This window comes from Schistosoma mansoni, chromosome 3 (assembly GCF_000237925.1).
Source record: "Schistosoma mansoni strain Puerto Rico chromosome 3, complete genome".
NCBI lineage: Eukaryota > Metazoa > Platyhelminthes > Trematoda > Strigeidida > Schistosomatidae > Schistosoma > Schistosoma mansoni.
The window spans coordinates 20,373,911-20,390,366 of NC_031497.1; the positions used below are offsets into that span (position 1 = coordinate 20,373,911).

General features: G+C 33.6%; 1 protein-coding gene across 1 annotated transcript in view; it reads left to right on the forward strand.

The window, feature by feature from the left end:
* The window catches only part of Smp_196090 (putative tgf-beta receptor), a gene marked incomplete at both ends in the record, with an annotated part of 41,100 nt that extends 25,474 nt beyond the window's left edge, over positions 1 to 15,626 (forward strand). The window contains 4 exons of the mRNA XM_018799588.1: positions 8,089 to 8,426; positions 9,632 to 9,682; positions 12,633 to 12,775; positions 13,938 to 15,626. Of these exons, the coding sequence (XP_018651362.1) occupies positions 8,089 to 8,426; positions 9,632 to 9,682; positions 12,633 to 12,775; positions 13,938 to 15,626 (2,221 nt within the window). The remainder of the gene's footprint in view (positions 1 to 8,088; positions 8,427 to 9,631; positions 9,683 to 12,632; positions 12,776 to 13,937) is intronic.
* Between the last annotated feature and the right edge of the window lie 830 nt (positions 15,627 to 16,456).

Sequence of the window (16,456 nt, forward strand, 5' to 3'; positions counted from 1 at the left end):
AAGATTTTAACAAAGCTTGGACATAATTTCTTGCTATCTACCTACAGTACATATATATGCATTCTGATCATTTACTTCACAATCTCTATAAATTTATAAACTGATTCTAGTAAATATGATGAATTAGTTATTTCAACATTATGAGAAGAGGGCTTTGTGGAGATTTTAGTAATTTTATATAGCTGAGATCATGAGTCAATTGAAGCTAGACCATCATGGAAAACCTGGAAGCACTGCTTGACGGCCAACTCGTCCTATTGTGGGACTCCTCACTAGTGCGCATCCACGATCCCGCCTCACGGGATTCCAAACCAGGACCTATCAGTCTCTCATACAAGCACTTAACCGATAGACCACTGAGCCGGCCAGCATCCAACGGTGTTAATGTCTAACCTCAACCAATCCACGAAAGTGAGCAACCATTCACCAATGTCTTTAGTGAGTTGATATCTCTCAACAGACCTGGTTGAACTCCGCTGGTTACTACTTCTCATTAGAAATCCAGGAAATACCTCTTGGATCCAGTCACTAGTGAGCATATTTTAACATTAACAAATCCATCTCATTGGTAATCCTAAATTCATATAAAATAATTTCATATATGTAAATGCATCGAACTTGTCTATTCTTATAGATGATGAATTCGATGTAATGGCAATAAAGACTGCTGGTAATTTCTTGTAAAGAGTATGCTAAATTCTGATTTCCACGTTTAGGTAAAATTGATCAGTGGTCAAATAATCTTTTACAAAGTCACCCATTGGTTATAGATATAATGGACGAAATACATTTTTTATCAAGTTTAAAACTAGTGATACCTTTGATAAATATGAACCTACTTTTCCTATAAGTTGTTCATCTGCAGTTGAACTTATCTGATAATTAGTAAAGAATCATGTGAATTCATAAATTAATTAATCGCTAAATCAAGTAATACGATATCATAATCTTGAATGAAAATTAGGCATTTTGATAGATGATGTCTAAATTCTAGACACTCTTGTATCAGTGTTGATTAAACAACAAATGTTTGTCTGACAATGGAACTACTGAAACTAGAAATGATTTATGACCTACTTGATATTCGCCATGTCATAATAAAATACTATAGATCTGTATGATATTTTCTGATGCATTAATTGGGTATACTCAATAGTAAATAGATTATTGTGACCAAATGAATGGGACTCTATTCATTTCATTGGATTTTAATGATCATTCCATACTAATTTACCTCGTATTGTTCACATATGAAAATATATACATTGTTGTAAATTAGTTAGTAAAGTGAGAATGTTATCAAAAGTTGTCTTTGAAGATCCTGAAATGTCTATCTTGCATATGTAATTCAAAAAAGTAGTGAAACCAATCAACAAAAAATATATCATAATGTGAATCAAACGTTGCTTCATATGCAAGTGAACGAGTCTTCGTTGAAGACTAAAGGAGGAATTCGACGAGTTAATAATGGGAATTAACTAAAGTGGTAGAAAAGATAAAATAGTGTCAACTGCGTCATAGAGGGAATAAAAAACATCTTTAAATAATAATTTACTGTTAAAGATTGGAAATATTTCTTTTGTATCTGGAATTCATCCAGTAGATAACTAGTTAGAGGAATTGTTAAAAAGGCACCAAAATCTATATAATCGAAACTATTAAACTTTTCAATAGATGATGTTAACGCTGTTTTTCCTTGAGTTACAACTTTTTGTGTGTGGTCTTCGTTCAGGTGTTAAAGTTAAGTGCGGAAAATGACCACTGCATCAGCTAACAAACTTAGAGCAGTACATAGAAATATTCGGACAAGAAATCCATTTTTCATGATAAAAGTGATGTTTGAAAGTTACAGGTCTGCTGAAGTATAAATACATTAAACGTCCTTCAAGTTGAATTCACTTGGTATTGTTTGTTTGAATCTTCTCATTGATGTTTAAGACTGCAATTAATCGGTCTCTTATTGGCATATGTGCATATTGTGCTTATTGCCTCGATATAGCCTTAATTCACAAGCATTATAAGCAAAGATGGATAGTGGCTAGCAGTGGAATCCAGGACGCGCGTTTCGTCCTGTGGGAAGATTCAAGCAAACAATACTAAATGAATTTAAACTTCACCCCATTGCACATGCAAGTGGCTATCAGGACTCAGTAGCTGAGTGGATCACGCGATGGCGTTCGAAGCAAACTGTAATGGGTTCGAGTCCCAGAGTGAACATCAACTGTGAGATGCAGGTACATCCAGCTGAAGAGTCCCAAATAAGACAAAACGCGCGTTCTGGATTCCACTGCTAGCCACTATCCATCTTTGCTTATAGTTCTTCAAGTTGATTTGAAAAAATGCCCTGAGTTTACGTGATCAACGTGGTCGTCCGTAAAATCACTTTGGAAATGAAATCTCAGGATTCTGTTATCCCATATTGTCATTATACTTTGACAAAAGGGCGACACACTATGGTTCTATAAAATGATGTTTCTTTAACATTCTGCTTTGTTAGCTATTCTATCTGTTCTATATCTGTTCCATGCTAAACGAGCGTTTTCTCTCTGTCGATAGACATCCAACCACGAACGTGAAAACACTCCCTTTTCATACTGCTTCATGTAGATGAATCTTGCAAACAATACATTACTGCTTTTAGTGAAAAATATGTAAAACAGGGAGAAGATTGATTTTGAGTTACGCTTCTGAGTGAATGTTTCAGTACAACTTAGGAACTGTTAAACATAGTTAAGTATGTTTAACTCTTAAACCAATTTGAATATCCTCACTGTCGGGTATAAAGTAGTTTCCAAAAAGCAGTGCAAATATAATCTTCATCTCATACCATCACTAAGTACATGGAAAATTGGGTAATAAATCTAAATGCATATTTAAAAGATTTCCTGTTTATGTTTTCCAAGGTAATATGGTTCCAGTATAGTGTGTGCATTATCTGAGCATATACAGTTACAATTAGTATAAACTATTTTATTAATGATATACAAATAAACAAAACGCCAATACTTACTTAAAACATAACTTTCAATAAATATATTAGAGTCTTTAAGATGATTGTTCCGTGTGTGGTTTCTATATCCAAATGAATGTCGGATTGATTATTTACCTTGGGATAACAAATACTCCTTAACCCTCAAGTGTTCAATAGATATGTATTCTTTTTTAAAAAAACTGACCCTTTCATTAAAACATACAAGGAAAATAGCACTTAATGATCGACTATATTTGGCTCAAAAGCTTACTTATTTACTTACGCCTGTTACCCCTCGTGGAGGAGCATAGGCCGCTCACCAGCATTCTCCATCCAACTCTGTCCAGGACAATCCTTTCCAGTTACTTCCAGTTGTTATTCATTCTTTTCATATCTGCTTCTGTTTCCAGGCGTAGTGTGTTTTTTGGCCTTCCTATTTTCCGCTTCCCTTCCGGACTCCGGTTTGCCTTGTAATGCACATTGGTGATTTCCTCAAAAGCATTAAAACGAAAAAAATTATCATATATACCTACTATTAATATGAATCTAATTTCCTTATAATTTATTTGCATTTGGTTATTTTGGAAACCTAGCTGTAATATACACTATTCATTATTGGGTTTCATTGTTTTAATCAAAAGAACCATAGTAACATTGTTACTTTATATGATGGAACAATATCCATTCATTTCTATCAATGATTCATAGAGGTTTCGAAACAAAAAAACAACAGGATAATTTAGAGCATATCTAATGTAAGAACCGGATCACCTAAGAAATAAATTAACCAATTAGTAAAATAGTTGCTATGGTGTACAAACCAGTATAAAGGTGTTTAGTGAAAAGAAGTAAAACTGTATGTATATACATACACGTACTTTACTTTAAAAAAAACTTTCCATTATGTAGACTATGATTTCTGTTTACTCATTTATGAGGATGATTTCCGTTCGTATTTCATATTAATCATTAGTGTTAAAACATTAAGAATGCAATATTTACATTCTATATTCTTTCTTTTATATATGAATTAGCTTAGATTTTAATGCATACACTCTTGTTTATAGTACTGAATACCATTTAATATTTCTAATAATATGGAAGCTAGTACACTTTTATGAGTAATTAGTCCAATTTATTCAACAGTTAAGTTACACATATAGCCATATCTCTATTCAGGTCATAATCGAACACTTACATAAATGTAAGTATTAACTAGATAGTGTAGTGTGTGCTACTGATATCGACAGATATAAGTAGTATGTATCATCAATAGAAAAAGAAATGTCTGTAGGCAGAAGGTTAAGAAGATCAAAGGAAAATGAAAGAGAACAGAGAATGATTAGTGTGGAAATGAAGGAACAATAAAGTCTGAGACGATTGATTGACATTTTGAAAATGAAGTATTCACTGTATGATTCTCAGATTTTATTATCATGTCGATTGCGAGAAATTGCAGGATCATCCCAACAAAGACATTCTGTAGTTTCGTGTTTAAATACACTCGATTGTCTCCACGAGAACTATTTCAACAGTGAGCTGTATTTGTTAACTTAAAACTTATTTAAGCATATGTAATTTTGTTGTTATCAAAAGTTTGGCAGATATTCCAGAATCCGCAGTAGAAGATAATAACAAAAAAAAGGAATACATAGTCTATATTTAAGTAACTTTTGTCTCTGTCATAAAAACATATTTTATAACTTTAAAATATCAATTAGAAAAGTTTCTTTAGTAGTGAGGTTATGAATGACTCTCGAAAAGATTTCTATCTACTTATCAAATGCTATTTCACTACCACCAAACACAATATTGTTGCCTTTTTCAAATGTAGGCTGTAAAAAAGTGTGAACAAAAACAACGCCTCACATGTTATTCTGCTGCAAATATGCTATTGAATACTCCATCTTACCCTTAAAATGTAGGAAACATTCACTTGATATATCACTAAACATGAAACACTAAATTTTCTAAGTTGAAAGCGTTAGTCAATTGTAGCTAGACCACCAGGGAAAACCTGGAAGCACTGGTGGTCTAGCTTCAACTGACTGACGCTTTCAACTATGAAAATACTAAATCTCCACAAAAACCCATTCTGATAACTAAATTTTCTATTTATAAAGGTTAAGTCGGAAGCACTTTTTGGTAGTAGATTTTACAAATACAAAAGAAACTCGATACTTGTTGTTTGTTTCATTCACTATCCATTGTTTTTTTATATTTATTTTAATTTAAACACATAAATATTGGTACAAAGGGGCACCAGATAAATATGCGACACACAAATCTCATTTGGTTTGTGTGAAGGCTGTGATACTGCCCAGGTGCCCAAACTGAGATAGGTGGTTTTCTTAGGGGGCCACACCCGTAGCCTTTGACCTAAAGGTCTGATCCACAAGGCAGTGGAGCATCATGAGGAGGTGCAGTCCCATGGTAGCTGGTGATTAACGATTGATTCATACGCCATTTTTTTCTTCAGGATACTGGAGCCCATGTGCACCATTAGTTTGGAATCAGGGTTTTCCAACTCCCCTAGGTGGATTTTTCGTATCCATTAGCCCGATTAAAGCGCCAGACATTCGCTTTTCGTAATGCCACTGTGAGAAGGCAGTGAGTAGGACTTCCCTGACAGAGGCTATATACGCGTGGCGATGTGAGAGCATTTGGAGAGGGAGAGCAGACTCTCCCCACAATCGGCCGTACCAGGGCATTTGAGGGCACTATCTATTTAGTTGTCTTTGTTTTGTTTAAAATTATCAAGATGGCCAATTGTATAAGATTTTCTTTTCATTATGAAAATATACTTTCCTTTTCATCCAAAAAGGTTTTTTCTTTTTCCACATTAAATATGTATCCAATCACAATGTGAATACTAAACTTTGTTAATGTAACTTCATTATTACTAATTATGTAAATATAGTTGAGAAGAAAATAATAATATTTTCTTTTCTGATCATAATTAAATCCCTAAGGAATTAAAAAAACTCACATCAGAACACTTGGAAACTCACTTCTTTGATAATTTGAATTTGATTATGTAAATGTGTATATAACTATGTATATACACTGACCATATTCAATCTAATGATTTAGAAACAATTTATTATAATTAATTTGCTTTTTTTGATGAATTCCCAATGAGTTTTAAAATTTATTCAATGGTAGATGAATTAAGTAGAGATACTATTCAAGAGTTAATTTTGATTATTTTAACATTATAACGCGATGGAATTTAAAGCGAAAGATACTGGGTTCGAGTCCCAGAGTTGGCATCAACTCTGAGATGCAAGTACATCTGACGTGTCCGAAATAGGACAAAACGCGCGTCAAACTGGATTCCGCTGCTACCCACTATCCATCTTTGCTTATAATGCTTGTGAATTAAGGCTATATCGAGGCAATACGCACAGTATGCACATATGACCAATAAGAGACTGACCAGTTGCAGTTGGGAAGATTCAAACAAACAATACTAAGTGAATTTAAATTTTGAATTGTACAGAATTATTGAATTTTTCATAGATGATAATGAACTCATTCTAGTCTTCTTTATAATGTCGTTAGTTCTGAATATTAGTTCGATACAATTACAAAGCCAAGTAGAAGTTACACACTCAATCATCACAACTCAATTGTGAGGGTGTTGATAATCATTGCAATTGAAATTCGAACTTAAAAACAAGTAATTTTCAAAGCCAAATAAAATATGGCACTTTATACATAAACACAGTCAGTCAGTCACAACGTAGAACTTTGTGAGTACTTATTTCAGTTCGAGTTGTCATACCACATTAGAACAGAGATGCAGTTGTCAATTCAAATCCCATATTGGTAGAAGTAGTAAGAGTATAAGCAGTAATCGGAAAGATTGGAGTTTGAAGATATTATTCAAGGAGTATAATACAGTGAAATAAATTTGGAAAGAGAAAAAGATAGAGACATGAAGAATTCAGAAGATTAGAATTTGGGAGAACACAAAGAGTGGATGCACCTTCGCCATTGCAAACGATTTTGAGCCATGTCACTCAAGGTATCTAACCATCGATTGCTATCATCTCGCGGATCCCAAACAGGCAGTCTACACCTACCAACATGGCTCAGTCCACCTGTCAGTGACTTCATGGATTTGTGCCACGTTTTGGTCTGGCCGACCCTAGCTTATACATAAACACATTTTGAATCGTTAATTAACAACCTACAAATGTGATAATCTTTGTTGAGAAAGTCTATGATGTACAACATGAATTCAATATTATTCATCATGACTATGAAGCATTGATCATCTCTAAAGGAATGGATAATATGATCATAACATTAATTATGGATTCAATAGAAATCTCAGTGACTCATCACTTTAAATTGGATTACAGTAAAAATAAGTGAAAACAAAGAAGGACACCCAAAGTGAAAACGAGTTTGTATATCATAATCCATATTCACGGCAGATTAGGTTAACTGATTTGTCAACAAATTTTATTATAAGGTCATTTAAAAATCTAAACTTCAATAGAGCATTAGTAAGTGTTTATATCTTAGTGCTGTCTATGTTAAGGACTGAAATAGATCAGTCTCCTTTGGGAGTTTTACATCGTGAGCGGATTTCCTCGATATTTCCACATACTCACATGTTTAAAGAAAATGTATTACTGGCTAGCGGTGGAATCCATGAAGCGCATTTCGTCCCACTTGGAACAAATCAGCAGGAGATACCTACATCCTAGTGTTAATATTCACACGAAGACTTCAGCCTAATATGTTCACTGCACGTCCTCAACTCTTTGTCCGCTGAGATACTGACTACAGATAGCCAACTAGCTTGTGCAACAGATATGTGTTTTATCTATAAGCTTTTACATATTTCCGTCTCTGGTACTAAGGGATGCAACTGATGTGTTGCTCATTTTATTAATTCATTGCTGGGTATTCATATTTTCCATTCTGAGTTTTCTTGAAACTTATGAAGTCTAATAAATCAGCTAGCATAATGTCACAGATCCGTAGTGAGTTGACCTTTTCATTAATTTCCAGATAAAATGAACAACATCAATTACCTTCACATTTCGTCGAAATAAATAAGAAAAACCTATTCATTAATTCGTTTTATAATTTATTCCTAGATTTGGACCAATTATTCAAGCAGTACGTCTAAAAGCATTGTCTGCATCATTTCTAGCTACTAAAGGAGTAAATTCAATACCAGGAACATTTCATACTAACACTGATTCTCTTCTCATAACCAATGAATTATTAACAAGTATTAATAAAACTTTAAAAATCTGTGAAATTGCTTTTTATGATAAGGATCCAACTAAACTTGGTGAATTTCTAAGATCATGTGATTCAAATCAATTAGACTCGACTATTTCACAAACTGGATCAATTACAATTAATCAGCTCTTAAGAATTATGAAGTTAACACCATTTTTAAATCCACAAATAAGCAGTTGGATTGCAGGTACTCATTAAATTTATGATATTTTCTTGTTGTCTTTTTAAACATGTTAGCTTCCTTTTATCATATTTTACTGTTGAAGTTTATTTTATGATCAATGAATTCAATCAGCTACAACGTAGGGCCAGGCACATATATGCATCGATCCAAGTTGCCACACCTCATTAGCACAACAAGATGAACACCAAATTCATAGAATCAGTTACTTCTGTGGTGGTAATATATGAAAGATTTAGTTCGTAGAAAGAAAGATATAAACTTATTTTAATCTCACGGTTTAAGGGAAGACAAAGAATGTATACACCTATGCCATTGTGGTCGACTCTGAGCCATGTCATATAGAGTCTCAAACTATTGGTTACGGTAGTCTCACGGACACTAACCAAGTAGTCTGCATCTACCAACATGGCTCATACGAGAGGTTAGTGACTTCAAGGACTGATGCCAAGTTTTGGTTTGGCCGCTCCTAACTTTCTTCCAACTGTCTCCAACTTCTGAAAGTTGTATTGAAGTGATGAAAAAGAAAATCATACATAAAAGCTTCTTTTGATGCAACAATAAAGTAAAACCTTAGCACAAAAATGTATTAGGTAATAATCGTATATGTATAGTTTCATTTACATTGCACAGTCAACCTCACTAAACTGAAATCATTATTCCGTAAATTACTATACCTCCAATTTTATGCATGTGTTTTTGATTCTTTATATATATGTAGTATATAATTTATGAATTAGAATTTTCGGGATTAACGAAAGTTTGCCAAATTCATACAAAAAGAATTGCGAATACATTTCCTGAGGGGTGGGTGGTTAGTAAATTGTTTCCACTAAAGGAAGTTATTTTTAACTTTTGCATTCTAAATATCACTAGTATTTGAAACTAATAAATGAAAAAAAAATTGTATTAAACCTAATCGGAGTTAGAAATGTAAATATTTAGAGGAATTAAGCCATTTGGCATTACAAATTTATTGATCTTTTGGCTGGCATTATAGATATATATATACTCAAGTGAACGCTACAAATGATTAATACATTCTTGTAGGGTATACATAATATTCTAGAAGACCTTCACAGGCTATATGTCTACTTAGAAACAAATATGAAACTAACGTTATATTCCCACATATGAAGAGTTAATATTCAAAATTAACTGTTACAATTACTTGTATGTTTGTTGTTGTTTTTTTAAACAAATTACTTTAGAATCACTGCTTCCTAAGATGAATAGTCTCGAAAACAATAATGAACAAAAAGGTAATTGTTCAGTAATCTACATTTTAAAAAATTTTGAAATATATATATGTTCATTCAACTTTCTTATGTGAATATAGTTTAGTTTAAACTTCCTTTATATGTGATGTAAGATAGTAAAACCAGAAGGGGTTATGTGGAGATTTCAGTATTTTCGAAGTTGGAATCATGAGTCAATTGAAGCTAGACCGCCATGGAAAACCTCGAAGCATTGGGACTCCTCAGCAGTGCGCATCCACGATCCCGCCTCTCGAAATTCGAACCCAGGACCTACAAGTCTCGCGCCAGAGTACTTAACCGATAGACTATTGAGCCGGCATCCAGAGGTGTTAATATCTAACTTCAATCAATCCACGAAGTTCAGCAACCGTTCACCAATTGTCTTCAGTAAGTTGATATCTCCCAACAAGCGTGGTTTAACTCCACTGGTCACTGCTTCCCACTAGAACTCCAGGAAATATCTCTTAAAGTCAGTCACTAGTGAGCATATGATTATAATCACAAGGGGTTTTGTGGAGATTTCAGTGTTTTCATAGTTGAAATCATGAGTCTCACAACAGGACGAAACGGCCGTCTAGTGCTTCCAGGTTTTCCATGGCGGTCTAGCTTCAATTGACTCATGACTTCAACTATGAAAATAATAAAACCAATTGCCATTTAGAAAGTTCACGAAATAATTTATGATGTGCACAGAAAAATGACATGAATTTACTTGGTACTCGAAATCGTCAAAATTTATTAAAGTTGTTTACAATATTTCTAACTCAATAAAACTAGCATATTACCATGGAGTAATCAATTCGATCAACACTAAAGACAGTAGTTATCACTCAATGATCAATTAGTGTACACACTGTTCTGTTAGTAAAAATTACTGGTATCGACAGGATATATTAAAATACTCAAGCATCTGAACTTAACTGCCAGTTATTAGAACCCCTCTGGAAAATAGAGTAGGCACATAAGCCGTTACAGATCCTTAATAATTTCAGTCAGTGCTTTATTTAAAGATTTTACCAACATAAAGTTTTACTAGAGATGGATAGCGGATAGTGGCTAGCAGTGGAATCCAGGACGCGCGTTTCTCCCTATTTGGGACTCGTCATCTGGATATACCTGCATCTCACAGTTGATGTTCACTCTGGGACTCGAATCCAGTACCCTCGCTTCAAACGCCATCGCGTTATACACTCGGCCACTGAGTCCTCTCTGCTTACCATGCTTGTGAAGTAAGGCTATATCGAGGCAATACGCACAGTAAGCACATATGCCAATTAGAGACTGACCAGTTGCAGTCCTAACACATCGATGGGAAGATTCAAACAAGCAATACAAATGAATAATAATTTACTAGTTTTTAATTTATACAACTCAAGCACTGTCCAGCAACGGAAGTATCCTCTAGTCTGCTTCAGACTGAATGAGTTTAAATAGATTTTGTTGGTTAGCAGGATCATTCACTAAATAAGTCTTTTTAAAAGGGTTCTGGTCACCAGGTACGTATTAATCCTGCAAGCTTACGAAAATTTTGACATCAATCTAACGAAATAGAATGATAAATCTAAATATAAGTCATCAGAAGCAAAAACACACTTGACACCATACCCTTAAGGGGTTTTGTAATTGTTAACAATGCTAGTCTTTATTTCCTGAGACTCCCAGCTAATCTGTGGTCTAATCTATCTTAGAGAGAGAGTTATAGAAAGAGGAAGTTAATTACTAAATTGATTATGAATATGTAGCAATTATAATCAGCAGCAGCAAATGATGATAAATATTATCTGATTTGTGACGGATAATGCCCCAAAAGGAATTCCTCTGTAACTAGATGTTTAGAATCCGCATTTATTTCTTGATTACATATCATGAATTCCTCTAAGTGACCATTGTTAACGAGACAAAATAGTTGGTAGATAAATTCAGGCTAGCTTGTAACCAATCAAATTAAAAGTCTGTGTTTGTTTCTCTTGTCAGACATTTCCCGTTAAACATCAGGAGACTAACTAACGAATCTAATCTACTCAAGTAGATTGTCTCTAATTTTAATGATTATTGTTTTACCGATCACAATAACATCAAAGATAAATTTTCTCTTGACAAATAGAGAACAGTCAAAGTACATTTGTAAGGTTTTGGGTGTTTGTGCCTAGTATCCAACAATTATCAATGGCTATCCTTTCAAGTAATAGAGGTAAATCCATCTGTTCTCCAGTCTACCTCTATGGTGGCTCCAAATGTAAATATATCAAGTTTGAAAGTGATAAAAAGGTTCTTTTGTTTTTACTAAAACTGACCAATATCTAGGGGGTCTGAAAATAATTTGTATTTCAATAGACTATTTCAAATCTCGTTATCTTGAAAGCTGATTAGTTTGAAGATTTAGAAACTTTTCACTTTGATATATTTCATCTTTAACGCAGATCCCTATCATAGTTAAGTAAAATAAGAAACAAATATCTTTTAGAACTCTAAATTTTCCAATACCTACGGTTGGTGTGTAGTATGGTCTACTTATATCCATATAAGTAGTATATAGTGATGGTCAGACATAGAATGTATTTTGACAGAAGACCGATAAGGAAAGAACTGAAATCTGGTGAAATTGGTAGGAAAATGCATGAACAATGAAATTAGAGGAGATGAACGGATATTTACAGAAGGAACAGTGAAGATTGACACAATTGTTTGCTGTATGGTTATAAGTTTAGTTCACAAAAAACTAATAAGCAAGATAAACGAGCTTATGACTGACTTGATAACGAACCTTGGGCCTCAGAATGACAGGAGGAAAACTGGTTTGTTGTTACTTTAGGAACGTATCTAAAGATTAGTTATATAAATTAGTATGTGATATAAAATGACCACTCATCATTTGTTCCCTTATACGTTTTTAAACATTATTTCTCATTACAGAAATTAATCAGTTCGTGTTTAATTGAAATTTTTATTCTAGTGATAGAAAGAAAACCAACGAGTTCAAGAAGTAGTCGACGTTCACACACATTTAATATGACAGAAGATCATGGTACTGTTTTATCAACTAATCTTACAGAAATCGAAAATTATTCATTTACATCGTGCATAGCAAAGCTTAAGGCAAGTTGCATTCGTTGTCTGTTACTTAGGTTTTAGTGTAAATTTTTAATGGTATTTTGAAAAACTACATTTTGTGAAGTAGTTTACATGTTACGACAAATTAAACGTAGTCATCAAACTGTTCACGGAATTGTGAACTTGCTTCTTTTTATGTAAACTACAATACACTACTTATCGATACCCAGTAGTGTAAGTTTATGTTCACCCACCTTTATAGCTTGTGTGACGTGACCTAAGAAGCTTTATTGTTATAATTATTCACAGATTCGATCCATTTGCTCCTTCAATGTGTTGTCCTGGCTTTATGCTTTGATTTTTAAGGTTTTTTATATTGGATAGTTAGCCTGATTTCGAAGAACAGTAATTAGTTCATTGCTGACACTTTCTTGACAAATAAAACCCTAAGGTGTTGTAGCTTAAATCTTTTTCACTTACTTGAAAGAACAAATCTATTTAAAATCACACTTTTTACAGTGTAATTCATGGCTAGATACCTCAAAATCCACGTTTCGTGAATATTTTTTATTCCGTTTTCTATAACTGTGCCATATTTTCAGATTGATCTCGTCTTTTGATTTTAAGGTATTTTATTAAGTTGGAATTATCAAACAGATTCTAGAAAGGCAGTTTGATCGAACGTCCATCACAATATTATGAGGATCGTGAATTTAAAGTTTGAAAAGTACTATTTATAGAAATGTCTTTATAATGATATTGAATGTCTAACCAAAATCTGTTAGCATCCTGGTTGATCCATTCATGAATGGATTGAGTTTCTAATTCAAACGTATAGAAATCCAAGCATTTTTAGGCCCACAGACCATAAATATAAAACAAAGTGAACTGCGCTTCTACAAAAGTATATATTATTCATGCATATACAATAGATTAACTTAATATTTCTTTATAGTGGAAGCTGTTTTGTTTCCCTTCAGTTCGCTTTTTCCACTAAAGTTTCTTTGAAAGAATAAGTGTCTCATTTAGCATGTAATGACATTCTTATGAAACATGCAACAGTACAAAATGTGTAGTGGTTATTGATTTCTAGTAGTTCTTAGCTAAATGTCATATAAGAAACTGTCGTTAATTTGAGTGGTAACTATTCACTTCGATCTCATATTAATTATAAAACCGGTATTTACTTTTTTACCTCGTTCTTCAGGAAACAGTTCCAAAGAAACCTTTAAATCAATTTACAGTGCATGAAGTATGTCATTTGGTTGAAAGAATAGTAATTTTAACTAACAAATATTTCAAGAGTAACAAAATGGGTCTCTGTCAAGACTCAAAGTCACAAGACTACTTAATTAATAATCAGAACAACTCAGATTTAACTAAAAGACTAAGTTCTGAGGAGTCTGAAACACTAATTAATGATCCAATACCACCAGCAGCTGTAAACACAACATCGGATAATATAACTGTATCGTCAACTATCAGACGTTATATAGATTCTATAAGAAAGTTCAATATCACGGGCAGTGTGCTAGATCTATGTCCTTTAAAGGACTTAGAAGTCAAGCTTAATATATCTCCTATTGATTGGAAATTATTTTGTGCTTTTATACAACATTTGAAACAAACTGAATGTGAAGAAATGCTGATATCAGTAAAATCACAAAATCCTAACGAACAATTCACAGTACCATGTAAACATTTAACTCAAAATTACCCAAGAATTATTCAGAGTTCTAGAGATAAACTTATTGAAACAGACAAATCGTCAGTATTATCTGAAATAAGAAAAGATCAGCTACAGATGAACACAATTAGTGATACAAGTTTGACAGTAAAAAGTGCACCATTAATAAAGCATTACGAATTGGACAATGAATTAAAACGAAATGACCGTAATGATAAAGCAGACCAAATCACTGTGATGCATAACAACAGATCTATGAGCATGGTCGGTGTGAACAGATTAAATGATAGTGAACATATTATAAACAGCAGTATTCATGTACCACGATACGATCATACAATGGAAATTTCCAAACTGAAAACTAAATCGTATCGTCATTCTAAGGTGATGGAACAAACAATTAACCCTGAACAATCACCTTGTGAAAAACATCACTATACGTTATCATCTCAATCAAGACAAACACATAATAATGATAAATATGTCAAATCACAGTATGAATCGAAATCACAATATCCTTATAATATTCAGCCACATTTACATCATAAACCAAAGCACCAAAAAACATCAGAATGCAAAATGCCATGTGATCAAAATGAATGTAACTGTTGCATGCACAGTATAACGATAAAAGATGCTCTGACGGTGTGTCATGCTCATACTCTACCTCATAACTCACATATTTACCAGCAGAAACAAAATCATCCCCAAGAAGCACGTGAGTATGTTATACCTCCTCACCTATCGTCAAGCACTGCCTTTTGTAATCATCACCGTAAGTTGATTACTGGTAACGATTTAGAGACGGGAACAGGAGCCTCAGCAACAGAACAAGAAGAATCACCAAACGAAAACTTGGGAATATCAATCCATCGATGTTTAAGGTGTGAACTTCCATTTAATACTGAGCTTAACCACCAATGTATGCAACAATATATTCCTGATATGTATAATTCATATAAACCAGTCAATTCAAGTGCTCTTTGTTCATATAAAACTGCTGAATTGATGCATCATTCTCTAGAGTTACCACATATTCGTAGCCATGAAATTAAAAAGGTAACACAATCCCCTTCTATGCGTCATTTTAATACAGTCAATGATTTTCCAGAAATCAACAGAAAAGACTCAGCTTCTACCTCAATAGCTGGTGACTGTGACCAGCAGTACAGATTAAGGATTGATAAAAATTCATCATTGCTAGACTGACAGCTACCGGTACTCCAGTTAATCTCAGGATAATTGAAATCACCAGTGATAATCTTAGCGCTGAAGTTTAGAGTAGATGCGTGTATAAATGCATTGATTATACGATCATTCAAATTATCAGTACTATCAGGAGCTCTATATATACAACCTAGGAGTAGACTATGGTTTAGGGTATTGATTGATATCCAGATCGATTCTGGTAAACTATTCAAGATACTATCTTCAACTTTGTTAGTTGTCAAGGTATCCTAAGCAAATATAAGACAACCGCCTCCTCGCTTAGTTTCTCTGTCACAGCGATAGAGTCGACAGTTTTGGATATTTAATTCGGAATCGGCCACTGCTGGATAACAACACGTTTCAGTGATAAGTATAAAAGAAGGCTTGGCTAGAAAGGCTAAGGTTCTCAAGGCTGAAATTTTGTTCAGAAGTGAACGTGCGTTAATAAGTAATAAGTTTAAAAAGGGAGAGTGGAGTGTAAAAAAAACCGGAGAGTTGAAAGATAAATTTCTAGAAACTACCGTGTACTATAGGTAGTGATCCCAGCTTCGTTATTGCACTTTATGTATGCTCATGGAAGTGGACAATTTTTGTTGAGCTAGAAAAAATATGTCTTTGAACATATCTAGAGGACAGAGTCGAGCAGTATCACGTAAAACTAAAATTACCAACATAAATATTTTTAAGCCCACAAAGCAATTTATGAGTTAGATGGGTTAGCAATACGAACAATTAGATATTACTCGCCCTCACGTCTGAATCGTATACTACAGCTGAATGTGGGTATACAGTCTTCGTACATAAGTAACCTTTACATGTATTCATAGCTT